Raw genomic sequence first — 15,923 nt, 5'->3', positions numbered from 1 at the left:
AGCCAAGACTTTCTTTCTTTCTTCTTCTTTTTTTTTTTAGCCAAGACTTTCTTAAAGAAAATTTAAAAATATAGGGAAGATGTAGAAGTACATCTAGATTGACCAGAGGACATTTTCTGGAAAACAGTTTGGTTTAAAATCAAACATATTTGGTTCTATATACCAATGTATCTACTCGATGCATATCTTAGAAAAACTTCTCTCAGGTGCATGAGGAAGCATATAAAGAATGTTCATAGCAGCATTTGTAGTAGCACAAACAATACTGTGCATTTTCCAATGTTAATTTCCTGGTTTTACTAATGTATGATGGCAATGGAAGATATTATCATTATAAATCTAAAATTATTTTAAACTTAAAAACATCTTTTATCTTGGACACATTTTACCGAAAATGATTTAAAAACTGGAGCATACACATCAGTATTCACTAAACAGCAGTGCAAACAAAAGAACTGCTACTATATGCATCAACAAACACATCTTAGGAATATAATGTTAAGAAAACTGCAAGTCATAACAGAGACCATACCTTACATAAAGTTCACAAGATGCAAAGAAAACAAAGTATTGTTCAAGGACACATCAAAATGTGATAAGACTCAAAGAAAAACCAGAGTTGTGCATTTCTGCAAATAGGGAGGAAGGAGAAAGGATGCACGGGGAGGGAAACAACTGGAGACCTTAGAAGTATTGTAACATTTGATTTCTCCAGCTGGGTGGAGGGTCAATGGACATTCACAATGGAAAGTTTTCTTTACAACTTACACAGACATCAAACTTGTGCAATAAGAAGCTTTACCTAATTAAAATAATAAATAAAATAAAGGAACACAAAAACAGCAGAACCTCAAGTTTTCAGAAACTTATTCTGGTGGGTTTACCAAACTGAGTGATCCAGGGGCCACATTTCCCTTTTTTTTTTTTTTTTTTTTGGAACCTGGAGAAAGCCTATTTCTTCCAGGGCAGGTTAAGGACAAGAGCCCAAATGAGGAGAGACAAGCAATGACAAAAGGTAGAGAAGGAGGGGGATATGGAGCAGAGCAGACTCAGACTTCCACAGCACAATGACCACATTCTCTGAGCAACAGCAGTTATTACCTCCAGCTACATGAGCCAACCTATCGTGCTGTGGTTGAAGTAGGTAGGGCTTTTGTCATTTGAACTGGAATAATTCTGACAGTGTCCCATAGGTGTCCTGGCCCATGGGTCTGACTTTGAGGCTTATAGGTGGCCAGAGGGGCCTGGGTCCCATCCATCCCTCCCCTACTGTCATACTGCCTTGCGTGTGGGGGACCGGGTGATCAGAGAAGGTGTAGGACTTGCCCAGGCTTACCTAACTTCCTGCCAGTAGCTTACCTGACTTTCTATCACAATTCAACTGCTTTGTCTCGACAGTGACAATGTCCTCAGTACAGGAGGATGAGAGGGTACAGGAAGACAGCACCAGGTGGCATCTGGAATATTGGTGGAGGGACCACTCAAGAGGTAGGAAGTGCTGCAGTGCTGGAATCGCCTCTCCTTCTAGAGCTTCCTTCAGCCCCATGCTGGATGCAGTCTCCTGAGAGAGCAAGAGCCCCAGAGCAGAAGTAGAGTGGGAGTTTGGAGGGTGCCCCTGAGCCTGATGCCAGGCACAGTGGGGCAGGTATCCTAGACTGCTGGCCCTACAATCTCTGAGGCTCCAAACCAAAGGCAATTCGGAGAAATAAAACAGTTGTTTTGATTTGCATTCTAGACATTCATTCAAACATTCAACAACTATTTACTGAGTTCTCATTTAGGTCCTTGAGATCCTGTGATGGAGCTTCAACAGCTGCTTTCATGGAACTCACTTTCTAGTTTTTAAACAAGCAATGAGAGAGGGATCCAGCTGGGTTGACTATGGGCCAGGATGCCTATGGGGCTGGTAAACAAACCAGAGACAGACAGGAAGACACCCCAATCAAGCCCTGTAAGTCAGAAAGAGGATGACAAATGTCCCTTGGTAATCTCTAGGGGCTGAGCTTGCTTCTCGTCTCTCTGTACACACACACACACACACACACACACACACACACACAGGGCTTGCTCCCAAATGTTCTTTGAACCACAGTAAAGAAGGAGACCATGTGGTGGTTGAACAGTAGGAGGCAGCTTCATGAAACCTCCATTAACTGGAATGTCTTACCATCTGCTGTCCTGGGGGTCCTTCTACCACTTGGGTTCCCTGCTCTCACCCACTCACAACTTGTCCCACGTGCCTCGCTGGGCCAGAGGAATACAGAGGGGAATGGGAAGCAACCCTCCTGTCCTCTGGAAGCTCCTTGTCCGGATACAACTAAGTGCCAGGGCAAGCAGAGGCCTCGGAAGCCTGGTGGCCCCAGAGTCAAGAACTGCAGGGCACTGTCCAGAGACAGCCGTGCTGATGTTCGGGCGTCTGCTCCTTCTCTCTCATGGGACAGCAGATTCAGGATAAAATTACCTGTCGGAGCGGTTGGCTTGAGATTGGCACCGTTTTCTGGTCCTCCTCTCTTGCTGGCCAGGTCTGAGGTGACACCCCTGACCCCAGAGAGGAGCCCAGAGGAGGGAGGGCTAGAGCCCACCCACACGGGGCCACAGCCACAGCCAGGCCGGTCAGGGCCCTGGCCCACCACCCGGCCCTCCCCCGACCTCCTTTCCTTTCCCTCTGGGCTCGCGGGAGGTGGAGGAAGGGACCCGCATGTAGGTTCTGGAAGACTAGAAACAAAGGTCCCCTGGCAATTTCGTGTCATTTTTCTGGATTCAAAGGAGGGGTCGCGTTAGAGCGGGGAAGGCAGGCAGACGCGGGGGGGGGCAACGAGAGGCGGCGAGACCCGGGTCTCCGGAGGCCGGGCGCGGGCCCCGCATGACATCAGAGGCTGGGGAGCGCGCAGGCGCAGGCGCGGCCGCGGAGGGCGGGCGGCAGGGGGCGGCGGCGCGCGGCTCGCGGCTCGCGGCTCGGGAGAGCGCTCCTCCGCCCCGCGCCGTCCTGCGCCCCGCGCCTCGGGCGTCCAGAGCGCGCCCCGCGCCCCGCGCCCCGCGGCAGCCCAGCCCAGCCCAGCCCAGCCGCCGCCGCCGCCGCCGCCGGACACGCCGCCCAGGCCGGGCCGGGCGCACCGGGAGGCAGGGACGCGCGCAGCCGCCCTTCCCCCTCCGGCTCCCGCACCGCGGCCGCCTCCCTCGCCCTCCGCCTCCCTCCCGCTCCTTCGCCTCGCCGCCGCCTGCACGGCCCGGCCGCCAGCACCATGTCCGCAGGGGGAGATTTCGGGAACCCGCTGAGAAAATTCAAGTTGGTGTTCCTGGGGGAGCAGAGCGGTAAGTGCCCCCTGGTTCTGGTTCTGGTTCTGGTTCTGGTTCTGGTTCTGGCTGGGCGCCGAGTCGAGCCCCGCCGCCGCCCTCGTCCGCCCGGTGAGGCCCCGGCCCCGGCCCCGGCCCCGGCCCCGGCCCCGGCGCGGAAGGGCCCCTCCGAGCCCGGGCGGGGGGAGGCCCCGGGGAGGGATGCGGGGGGCGCCGGCCCGAGGAGGGGTGCGGGGCTGCAGCGGCGGGAGGCCGAGGGCGGCGGCTGCGGGCGGCGGGGCTCGCGGGCTCGCTCGCAATGCGGCAGCGGCTGCGGGCGACCGCGCAGGTGGCGGGGCGCGGGGCGCGGGGCGCGGGGCGCGGGCAGGGGGGCGCGGGGGCGCGGGCAGGGGGCCGGGGGCGGGGGCCGGAGCCCCTCTCCCAGCACGAGGCGGGCGGGCGTCGGGCCGGCGGGGGCTCCCTGCGGACCCTGCCCCGACAGGTGTTTCGTGCTGGGCACGGCCAGGCCCCGGAGCGGGCGGCCTCGGGGGAAGCCGACACCTGTCTCCCGTGGGAAGGGCGGGCGCCCGCTGGGGGAACGCGGCGCCCACCTCCCCCGGCCTCACGTCCGGCTGGGCGCGGAAGGTTCTAGACGCTGCCCTGTGCCCGCGTGTGGGAGCGCCCTCGGGCCCAGGGTCTGGGCGAGGACAGCGAGGGTTCCCCGGTGCGAGGCGGATTTGGGGGATGGTGGGGGGCGCCTCGCTCCGGGACGCGGTGCAGCCCGGCGCTGGGCAGAGGAAGGACCGGGCGGCACGCCCTGCCTGGCCTCCCAGCACCCTCCCAGCACCCTCCCAGCACCCTCCCAGCACCCCTCCGGGAGCGCCGAACGCAGACGCGTCTTCCCACCCCCACCTCCCGGCTCTCCGCCCGCCTTGGGGGAGGGGAGGTCACCGTGGCAGCCGGCCAGGGGCGGGGGAGCGGGGGAGGGGGAGACAGCGGCTTCCCTGCCACCCGGCAGCCTCTCGGGACAGCATCTCAGAAGCCCCGGGTGGCCCCGAGGTGAGAGGACCAGATGGAAGAGCGTGGATCCCGCTGACACCTGTAGGAAGGAGTGGCCCTCGGAGCATCTCCCCAGAGGCCTCTCACCTGGGGCTGCAGAGAGACAGGCTGGGCCTTGCCCAGCTCACCTCAGGAAGAAGGCGGTCACTGGGGACAGGATCCCCAGCTCTAGCTCTGCACACCAGTCCAGTTCACGTGGTTTGATGCCTGTCCAAGGGGCCAAGACACAGGCAACCTTAGGAGGACCTGATGGGCTCAGGGAACAGTGCTACCCTGCTGCGTGTACAAGTGGGTTGTGAAGGTCACATGGCAGGCCTCTGTGTTGCTGCTCATTCCCTGGGGTGGATGGTTCAGAGAAGGATGTCAGAAGGTGGTCAGGCCCTAACGTGGGGATGGATCCTGGGGCCAGGCTGGGCATTTCAGAACAGAATCAACTCAGCCAGCCAGCCCTGGGTCCTGGACTATGAGTTTCTGATCTTAACAGAATCCAGCTTCTGAGCTCACTATGCCTGAAGGGATTTCAGGAGTCTTCACATCCCAGTGCTACTCTTACCCAGCCTGAAGCCCTGGGAGAGAACTCTGACCAGACAGCCTGGGAGTTGAATTCCTGCTTGTGTTGTCTCGAGCAGATTTCCAGGCCTCTCTGGGCCTCAGTTTCTGTCTCTGTGAAATGGTTGCCTGAGGGCAGTTCTCTTAGTCCTTCACATTTCCCCAGTGCTTCTCAAAGGGCCTTAGCTCTGTTAAGTTAGTTCTCAAGAAACATGTTTTGTTCCCAGTCTGAACATGTTTCAGCCCATCAGACCAGGGCTCTGATGAGGAGAATGCCTCTTGTGAATTTGAGTGAAAACTCTGGACTCCCTCAGAATCTCTGATGGGCTGAGGTCCCTGAGGAGCCATGCAAACCCTCTTTGTTCCTAAATCACAGAAACGAGAGCTTAAGGCCTCAGAGATGGAGTCCCCATTCTGCATGTGTAGATAAGAAGTCTGACCCCCAGGGAGGGGGAGGACTTATGGAGAGTCCCAGGGTGAGTTACTAGTACTTCAGGGGCTGGAACCAACATCTCCTGTTCCCAGTTGTCAGCATGTCATTGGGAATTAAGATGACCTTGAATCAGGGAGATGGAGAATTGGGGAGCCCTCCTGAGTTGAGGTAAGGATTGTCACCCTCTGGCCAGCCTTGTGGCCGTGTTGGATGACCTGGGGGGAATGCTGAGCTGTTTGGGCTGGGGACAGGGTTTGTAGGCCCACCCTTGGAACACAGGTCATTAGAGATGAAAGGCTCTGCCGTCAATGGGATTGGCTATTGGCCACTCTGGTCCCTTCTGGCTGGGAGCCTTTGGGCCCTGAGAAGCCTTCTCCCGCTAGACTGTGTAGTGATTGTGTACTTCATATTCTACATGGCTTTTGGGGCCCTGAAATTAGGTGGGGGACATAGGCATCCCAGAGCCTGGTAGGATGGGGGAACTGCCTTCGGAGATACTGCTTCTGTCTTGCCTGCACACAGTTTTGTCTGTGTTGGTCCTTTGTGTCACTGTAGCCTATGCAGTGTAGGGAGCCCCTGAATTCTGGCCCTCCCTCTACCCTGGCTCTCTCTCCCTATGTGACTTCAGAGGTCCTTCACCTTCTCTAGCTGAGACACTTGGGTCAGCTGAGCTTGACAGAAGCCATCTAGAGAAGCATACCTATATGAGCTGACTCCCCTGGATAGAAGCCAGGGGAAGGGGCTGGAGGAATGTGGCCTTTTCTTGTTTCTTGTGGGTGGTATAATGGTGCCATCTCCCTAGGCTAGTGGATGAGAACACCTGGATTCCAAAAAGGAGTACCTGACCTGGAGCCCAGTGATGAGGAGGACACCTGGAACGGATAATTCTAGGAGGGCATCAACCCTTCAAAGATACCAGGATCTGGTTTGAGTAGGAAGCCCTTAAGGAACCATGCTAGAGAGAATACCTCTAGCCCACAAGAAAGCCCTCCTCTTGGCAGCAGAATGACTGCTGTCCCCTAGACCATGGAATACAGGCTGACTGACAATGTCAGCCTGGCAGGGGGTGGGACTGTGGAGAGGGCTGTGGTTCCAGAATGAGAGGAAGGCTGTGCAGTACTGCTGGTGTTCAGATGGCTGTCACTGGGCCTGCTGGCCATGCTCTTATGCTGATGGCAGTGGTGGGGGATTCGATGGAGGATGAGGCACACTGGTCCCAACTGCAACACTTGGTGACATCCAGAGAATATAGGCATGAACTGGTGTCTTAGGAAGGAGAGGAGGTCTTCCTCCTCTGGGGGGACACATCTTCCTCCTAAGTTCTGATAGTGTTCTGCGGGGGTGGGAGTGGGGCATTAGGCCTCCCTCGGGTGCATCTGGGTGTGTCATGGGGACTAGGGATGTGGCGGATAGGCCTGTCCAGTGTTCTGGCCCCTTCTAATCTCCATTCTCTGAGACTACTCTGCCCAAAGCAGAAAGATTGAGGGCCCGCCACAAGTTTGATCTGCTTTCTCAGGTTGAGGTCACCAGACAGCGTGTCCCTCTAACCTGCCTCCTCTCTGTCTTGTCCCTGGCAATTGTGCTGCTCACCATAGTGAGCACCATGTGAATGGCGTCCCCAGAGTTGTGCAACACAGTGACTGTGCACAGCTGCCTTTGACTATCTAGTCATTTGTTCACTTATCCCTCTCTCTCCCACACATCCCTCTTTCCCTTCCTCCTTCCATCATCCATTTATTCATTTAGTCAGGTCTTTGAGTGTATTCCTGAATCATAGAATTTATGGTCCACTGGGGAGTTCAGACATTTGTGGCTATAATTATAGTAAAGGTCTGTGCAAGCTATGACAAGAGAAGAACAGCTGCTGTGAAAGCACATAGCAGGGCGTCCCACCCACCTTTGTGGGCAGGTGTCAGAGATGGCTCCTAAGACTTCAGAGGAGGAGATGCTTCTCTAGGCAGCCGTCTGGTACTCCGGTGGGCTGAGTGAAGGGGCCCACCCTCTCCAGGGAGCTTTGTCTGTTCTTCATCCTGCTCTGGAGAAAAAAAAGGGCTGGGATGGGGAGCAGGAGGATGAGGGTGTCTGGCTTCCTAGTGCTGAGAAGGGGCTTTCCCCCACTGTCATCTCATTCCTCTGGGTTAAGGAGTGGTTGTTTCCCCTACACACACACACTGCCCAGAGGCTTGGCCTGCCTTGCCTAGGGCCTGGCCCAGCCTGACCCCTGCCATCCCACCACACACCATCCATAACCACATGGGGAGCCCTTTGCTGACCTGGGCATTGTACCTGAAGCCCATCCTGGAAATCTGCTCCCTGCTACCTCCCAGATCCACTCATTCTGCTGTGCCTGGCCCATCTGGACACTCACCATGGCATAGCTTTGGTTTCTTTCTGAGTATTTTAAAAACACAATCACATGCTGCCCCATGACCTCTCTGTTGTTTCAGTTATTCTGGATTTTTACGTGTTTATTAGCTCTTTCAGGTACAAAACCCCTAACTGAATTTTTAAGCCCCTTAAAGGAAATTTAAGTGCCTAAGAGGACAAGGTCTTAGCTCCTTTCCCCTTTCCCTTTTACAGGGAGTTTGTGCTCCTTAAATATCTGCATTTAAAAATGATGAGATTATCCTCGCTGTGTGATATGTCCTGATAGTCCCTCAGTAGATTAAAAGCCAGGGGAGTCAAGGCAGCTTTGAAACAGGATTCTTCTTCCTGACACCTGCTGGTTTCCCAAGCCCGAGATTTTTACCAGCAACACTTAATCTTTCACAGAGGGTTGGAGCATTTAGCCTTGATCGTGCCCAATCCATAGTTCATCTCACAAAAGCTGACATTCTCAGGGTACCCACCTCCCCACCACCTTCTCTAAAGAAATAGGAGAAAGCAGCAGGGCCACCAGAGGTGAGAAGGAAGGGAGGCGCCCAAACCGGATGTTGCCAGAGCTCACTTGGAGATCTGAGGTAAATCACCAGTCGTCCTGTGTCTCAGCTTCTTGGTCTTGTTTTCTCTCCTCCCAATTTTTTCCCTCTCTTCCGCAGTGGCTGGAATGATGGGGGGAACCTTGGGTGTTGGGTATGGACCCAGAATATTGGTTTTATTTGTGTAAGGAAGGTGTGCATGAGATGAGAGAATCAGATGAGACCCCAAGGTGAGAATTAACCTGTACTTGGCATAAGACAAGCATGGCACCCTCAATGCTGAGGTCAGAGACAAGAGAACTAACCAGAAGAGAAAAACGAGACCATTAGAATACACTCTGGTTCTGCATGATCTGATAATCATTATCATTTGCAGCCCCCAAATTATAATCAGTCCCATTAAAATACAACCAAATAACCTCATCGTTCTTTTGTTATCTATCACATCCCTAAAGTCAGCCCATGAATATTTACCCTTATAGGTGTTCCCCTGACCTTGCGAACTGGCCCGGGGCAGACCTGTGAATGGTACCGTCTGCGTCCACCCCGGCTGCAGTGTCTTCCAGTCCTCTGCCTTCTGTGTCTTCCACTGTTGCTGAATGAATGAACCATTGAATGTGCAGGGCTGTTTGGTCTCAGTGTAAATAAGTTAGAGAAATTGCTGGGCAGAACCATTGATCAAGGTGAGAAGAGATTAGGGTGAGCAGCAAAATCTATAGACATCAGGGGTGGACTGCCCGAAAAACTGGGCTGGGCACCTTCCTCAACTATCTGTCTGTCATCCTTTTCCATTTGTCAGCACAGAGTAGAGGAGATGGGGGAGGTTGTCAGGGAGAAGTACCAGCCACGCCCTGAGATGAGCAGCTTTTGTTAGAGCCAAAAAGATGTGCACCAGGAAATGGGGCCCCCAGCAGAGCCCCTGCTTCATGAGAGAGGAAAGGAGAGGATAAAGATTCATAATGCCCTGTGAACTCCTAGGAGGAGTTCATTGCTGTATCTTAAGGCTTGAAACTTCCATTTTTCCTATTTCTGTAACTATTGCCCTAAACTAAGTGGGATTTTTTAAAAAGTAAATGTTCACTGCTGTGAATGCTTTGTCATGTTAGTGAAGTGATTTATTTTTAGTTTTTAAAAAAGCATATTTATCCTGGTCTCTTGGTAACAAGACCAGTGGGAGCCCAGGTAATTCAACCACATGTCCCGGGCCAGGCACCACCTATTCCCAGGTGGGGACATATCCAAGGGACAGGCTAGGGTCCAGGAGAAAACAGATGATACCCTGCTCCTTTGGGCAGAAGAGAGTCTTAAAAGCAAAGGTTACTCCCAGGAAACACACTGAAGACTGGCAGCCTAAGCCACCAGCAGGTACTGTGGACAGTGAGAGGAAGACTTGAGTTGTGTGCCTTCTGTGCTAAAGACCACAGCTTTCTTCCAGGACTCGGAAGGATAGTTGGTGAAGGGGCATGATGTCTTGGGATTTCCCCAGAGAAAGGAGCTTCCAATATCGGGTTAACTGGGCTCACCCGATTTCCCCTGTGGCTAGAAATGAGGTAAGGGCAAGTCACAGAGATTGGCCATGAGCTGGGACTTTATTCTGAGGGAATCACATCCACACCTAGGAAGGATTCTTCATCCTAAGGGCATAGAGAGGGTACTAGATGGGTAGGGGTCCAGAACAAGTCTGTCTTTCCTAGAAAATGGAGCTGACCTTCATGGGTTTCTGTGTTTTTCCTCCAGTTAATCTCAGGTGGCATTTAGGCTCTACACGGGGTACTTTCTCCCCAGTATGTTAAGATAGATGTGGAATTCTCCCTGTTTTGCAGGTCAGGAGACAGAGGCTCAGGCAGAGCTGGTCATGGCCACGGACTCACAATGCTGCTAATGTGGCAGCATTGAATTTGAACCCAGGTCACTATGAGAAACCCAGAGTGATCTGTTGGACCTCATGCCTCACAGGCAGATTCAGGCCCTGTTGTAGGGTAAGAGGACAAAAGAACACTGAGGCCTTATAGACACGAGGTCTGCTGTAAATATTTCCTGTGGAATTATGTGCCAAGCTCTTTGCTGAGGATGAGCCAGTGGATCACAGCATGGGGGTGCATGGGAAGAGGCCTTAGATTCCCCTAGGCTGGTGAGGAGGGCAGGGGGATTGCTCTAAGAAGCAGGCAGGGTCTCCATGTGGGAGTCCTGGAGCTGGATTGCATATCAGACATTCCTTTCTTATGCAGAATGAACTACTTATTTGAGGTGGTTTGAAGGGAGTTGATTGTAGAGATTGTAGGGATAGCTAAAGCCTTCCCAAGTCATCCCTGCACTGTCATGGAGGCAGATGCCATCCCAGTTTTAGCAGAGAACTAATTCCTAAGCAGGGAGAACCAGTCAGACTAAGCAGCTTGTTCCCACCTGTTCTGGGGCAGCCCTTCTCCTGGCCTCATCCTCCCTTCAGACCTGGAGATATCAGGGCCCTGGAGACCCTGATTCTCTTCTGGGTCAGCCACCAGCAGCCTCTGTGGTTGGTTAAGCCCCAGCCTTTCTCTGGCTTTCCCAATATATTCTCAAAGGCTGCTGGACTAGATGGCCACTCAGGCCAATGAAGCTCTAACTCTGGTCCTGTAATTCAGCGCCAGCTCAGGGTATGAAGCTAGTAACACTGCCAGCCTGGAGAAAGCACTGCTGGCTAGTAAGGTCAGAGGGGCTGCAGAGATGAAGGCATGTAATCAGGGCCTCTGCTAACTGTTTCCCCCAGAACTTCCCTCGCCAGGCCTCAGTGCAGGGTCCTCTCCAACCAGCTGCCTCTTCTCCTGGGAGAAGAGCATTGTTGGCCCTCCTTCCTCGTGTGCCCCCAGGGTGCTGTGGCTCATCTCTTCTCATGGTGTGTTTGACTCAGGTTGCCAGGCAACAGGGAGGGGACTGTCCTGCCCTTCCTGCTGGCATGCGTTTTATTCCATACAGAGAGGACCTTTGGTGGGGACAGCAGAACAGGTGACAGCTCCCAGGTACTTCTACTCCAGGATCTTCTTTCTGAGGTCAGGTGGGTGGGTGGTAAGCAGGGAGGTCTGGGAAAGGGCTAGCGCCAAGTGGGATATGCAGTATCCCCACCAGACCAACCTTAGCTCCTGCTCCAGCCCCAGCCCCATCACTTACTTGGTGCTCCTGAGCCCTATACTTCCACTCCAGGCCCACTCCTCACTCCCTGGGTGGTGCTGAGATATAACAGGACCACCCCAAGCTCATTTTCCTTTCCAGACAGCAGGGTAATCCTTACCTTGTTGGAGTTGCACAAAGATCAAATATGTCAATACACGGCACTTGGTAAATGCTCGAGTGATAGGTAATTTTGTTAGTGAACCAGTGACAGCAGTCCCCCCCCCCTTTGTAGATGAATGAGGGAGAAAGAGGTAGGGGTAGAGTGGAGGTTTTTGAGACTCACTGATGGGTCATTTTTGTGTAGTGAGCTGCAGAGCCCACATCCTTGTGATGTGATGAGTGGAGCTGCATAACCATTTTAAAGATGAAGGAAAGTGCATCTCTGAGAGGGGAAGGCTTTTGCATGGATTGCAGGGCTCAGACTGCTTACTGCTGAGCTGGGAATAGCTCCTAGGCTTTGGACTCCCTAGTTGGCATTTTTCCACTGCCCATCCCAGTAGGAAGTAGGACAGATTCACCCAGCCTTGCTCTGCTGGGCCCCCACAGCTGCTCACAGGAAGAGTACCTCTTCTTCACAGCTCTGTAACTTCCCCCAAGGACAAGGAGCAGAGCCTGGGTAGATGACAGGGGCAGAGGCTTTGCCATGTTGTGATTACAACAGTAGTTAGTGAGGTAAGCAGGTAATAAATCTCAGCTAGTGGTAACATGACTATTAAGCACGCAAATAAGGCTGTGGGCATGGTCTGCTGGTGCCCTGGGGTTGGGGGCAGTCAGGGAAGGCTTCCCAGAGGAGGTTTTGCACAGTGAGCAGGAATTCATAGGCACACAAGGAAAGCATCTTAAGCAGATGGCCTGACTATGCCAGGGCTAGGGGGCTGGGAGGAGCTTGGAGCTTGGGAAGTGGGGGGAGTTGCACATACTTCAGGGTGGCTGGACTCTGGCATAGATGTTGGGGGCGAGGTAGTGAGCATGGTTGGAAAAAGCATTGAGCCTGAGGAAGTGAGCAGGGTCAGGCCCCAGAGAACCTTGCTTCCATACACAGGGTCTTGTTCTTCCCTAAAGGTAACGGGGACACATTTAGGAGTTTTGACTAAGGAGGGACATGCTCATGGATTAGAAGACAAAGGTGGAGTATGGGCAAGAGATGCAGGCAGCCTGAACCAGGCCATGTGGAGAAGAGTCAGAGGATGGAATATAGAGGAGGTTTGTGTGCCTGAGATTTAGACCTCTGGGCACATAGATTTTCCTGGTTCTTTATAGGGTGAGAACTCCAGGATATTGGAAGGTGGCAGGGGAGGAGCTCTTGTCCTTCTCTACAATGCTATACTATACTCAGATGTACCCAAACCAGTCACCTTGACCTCCTCTGCCCTTCCTGCTTCTACAATGCCCTGCGTGTCCTGACTGCTTCTGTCTGGCCAAAGGGGGTGCTCCAGGGCTGCTGGTATCCCTTCCAGACGCTTCACCTCTGCTACCTGTTCAGGGCATGACGTACTACCTGGTGTGAAGTTGATTATTAGATGTCTGTGCCCCCAGCCACCTGGTTATTGGGTGTGTGAGCTCCCCCAGCCCCCTGGTCATTGGGTTTGTGAGCTCCCCTGGCCCTTTATGCAACCTCTTATCACTCTTTCCCTGGCTGGGCTCCTCTTCCAATAGATGCTTGACCCACCATCATTGTTTTCTCCCATGATTCATTTGCTCTTCTTTTTGGAATTATATCTAGCTGCCCAACAACTTAGGGGTGCCTGAGAACTTGAGGGAGGACAGCACTGTATAAGGGAGAGCCCCACTCCCTGTCTTAGAGACAAAAACCCAATCTCAAGCTGGCCGGCTGCACAGAAAATAGAGGGCAAGAGCCAGGGAGCCAGAGTAGAATCAGCAGACTGCCGTCCTGAACCCAGGCCTGGCCCAGAGAGGGTGGCCTGTTCAGATCAATGGGTGCAGTCCCCTGCCCATGAGTCAACTCATGGTCTCTTTTCAAGGGCTGCAGCTTCACCCTGCAAAGCCCTGGCGACCTCTGCTCCCTGTCCTTCCTGTCTTCTGCCTAGGCAGTGCCCATGGAAGTTACTAAGCATCTTTGTTAGTGTGACTGGTGAGTGAAGAATATTCTAATTATCAGTAATCAAGCACATTTTAGTCACTGCCTATGGTCCCGGTAAGCCGTGCCAAATTGTCTGTGAAGTCAGGATGGGTAAGGAGACTTATTCCCTTGCTCAGCACTCAGCAGAGGTGTCTCCCCTGCCTGGAGTTGCTAGCCTGGAAAAAAATGGTCCCAGAAGCTGGCCAAAAGCAGCTCAGTGCAGCTCTGACCATTTGAACCCCCTCTGTTCCCTCCTCATTGCCCCAGCTCCTGGGGCAGAGGCAGGACCAAGAGACCCGTCATCCCTGGTACAGGACTGGAGAACTATTACTGTGCCCTTTACACACGAGACAAGTCCCTCTGAGGATAGTGTACTAATTCAGAGACATGGAGAAAATGTTCTATTCTGATCCTGTTGATGAGCAGGGAGTAAACACTGTGCAGCCTGAAGAGAGTAAAGCGAAGCATCTCAAACAAGTGTTTCTTGTTTGTTTCCTGTCCAGTGACAGGAGAGGGCTAAGAGGAAAGAATAGAGAAGGGAGAGCCGTGGAAGCACTGAGACAGAGTGGGGAGGCACTCCCACCAGACACAGGCAGACCCAGGTGTGCCAGGCACAGAGCTTCTGGGCCAGCACCAGGGCCTTGGGAGAGCCCGGGTGCTTTGCAGCTCTAGATGGTGGGGCCATCCGTCCCAGGTTCTGTCCAAATGGAATGAAAGACTGGAATGCCTTTCAATGGAGGCACTGATGTGTGCTGGGCACAGGAGTGAGGGGACCTGTCCTGTGTTGGGTCGAGGACAAGGTGAGGAGCAGGGCTGCTGCTGCAGAAGGCTGATGACCTCCAGCGAGGCAGAGCAGCCGAGGAGAGAAGGGCCCTTACCTTGTCATGGAGGATGAGAGAGGATGCCCAGCAGCAGCACTGCCACAGTGCTGGGCCTTGGAGCCGACTCAGCTTTGTCCTTCCCTCTCTGAGGTGGGGTGCCTCTGCCCCACTGGGACCCTACAGTTCCCAGATTGGGCGGCTGTGAGTAGGGACTAGTCTTGGGACCAGGAGATCTTTGTTTAGTTCGGCTCTTCTCTGAGTAGAGAGAACCTCTGAGAATGGTTTCCTTTTAGGGAGGGGATAAAAGCACCCCCCCACCTAAAATTAGCCAAACTTTTAGAATATTAACAGATCTTACCTATAGCACCAGGATCCAGAAATTCTCTGATTCTAATTCATTAAGGCCCTCCTTGCCTCCCCCACACCCAGCCAAAGTGCTGCAGGTTGCTGCCCAGATCAGAATCTGAAATGCAGGCCTGAAAACATGCCCCCGAGAGACCGACCACCCACCTTGGTTCTCTCCCACCTATGTCAGAAGAGGGTAGAGTCCACATGGGGGGCCAGAACCCAGTTGTCTCCTGCTCTCAACGTGCAGCAGAAGGGCTACTTTTGTTTTTAAAGATTTTTAAAATTTATTTATTCATAGAGACAGAGAGAAAAAGAGAGAGAGGCAGAGACACAGGCAGAGGGAGAAGCGGGCTCCATGCAGGGAGCCCGACGTGGGACTCGATCCTGGGTCTCCAGGATCACGCCCCAGGCCGCAGGCAGCACTAAACCGCTGCACTACTGGGGCTGCTCTAGAAGGACTACTGTAAGCCAGCTTTCTGATCCGGACAGTGTCAGCTCGTCCATGCACCTTGGCTTGGGAGGGCTGGATGTGTGCAAGAACTCTGCAGAGCAGTATGCAAATACATGGTGCAGTAGATGCCACAAGGGGCTGCCGCTTCCAACCTCCGCCCAAGACTCTGTTCAAGCCTGCTGTGATAGCTTCTGTCTTAGGCAGGGAGGCCCATGAGGTTCTGTTGCAGGTGACCAGCCATTTTACCGCTGTAGGAGAGGAGGCAGAGGCTTAGTAAAGAGTAGAGGTGGTGTCTCTTAGAAATGTGTGAATATGAGATAGTAGATCACATGTGACCTCAGGTGACCCCGAGTGAGGCATGCCCTTGCATAGCCCCTCACCTTGAGTGCACATGGAAACGAAGGCTTGCTTCTCATTAGTATGGTATGGCAGAGGTGATGGATGTCCTTCCCATGGTTGTTCCTGTAGAAGATTCTTCTTGCTGGCCTTGAAAGAAGCAAGCTACCACATGTGAGAAGGCCTGCGAGGGATCATGTGGCATTGAACCTCCAAGAGGTGGCCTCTAGGAGATAAGAGCAGCCTCTAGCTGGCAGCCCCAACAAAATGGGGGCCTCAGCCCTCCAGCTTCAAGGAACCGAATTCTGTCAACAATCACAGGCGCTTGGAAGAGCTTGGATGCCAAGCCCCAGAAAAAAGTGTTGACACCATGCTCATACCTGATTGTAGCCTTGTGAGACCTGGAGCAGAGGACCCATATAAGCCATACCCAGACTCCTGCCCACAGAAACTGTGAGATAATGAAGGGCTTGGATTGTGCCCATTGCCCTCTTGTCAAAGCAGCAAA

At 53.4% G+C, this 15,923-nt stretch overlaps 1 protein-coding gene across 1 annotated transcript in view; it reads left to right on the top strand.

Annotated features, from left to right (window-relative positions):
* The first annotated feature begins 3,006 nt into the window (after window positions 1-3,006).
* RAB6B (RAB6B, member RAS oncogene family) overlaps window positions 3,007-15,923 on the top strand; it is a 57,299-nt gene continuing 44,382 nt past the window's right edge. The window contains exon 1 of the mRNA XM_041734424.1: window positions 3,007-3,312. Coding sequence (XP_041590358.1) covers window positions 3,243-3,312 — 70 coding nt within the window. The 5' untranslated portion in view covers window positions 3,007-3,242. The remainder of the gene's footprint in view (window positions 3,313-15,923) is intronic.

The sequence above is a fragment of the Vulpes lagopus genome, chromosome 19 (genome assembly GCF_018345385.1).
Source record: "Vulpes lagopus strain Blue_001 chromosome 19, ASM1834538v1, whole genome shotgun sequence".
Taxonomy (NCBI): Eukaryota; Metazoa; Chordata; class Mammalia; order Carnivora; family Canidae; genus Vulpes; species Vulpes lagopus.
The sequence above is the reverse complement of the archived record's forward strand: the minus strand, read 5'-3'. Positions and strand labels throughout refer to the sequence as shown.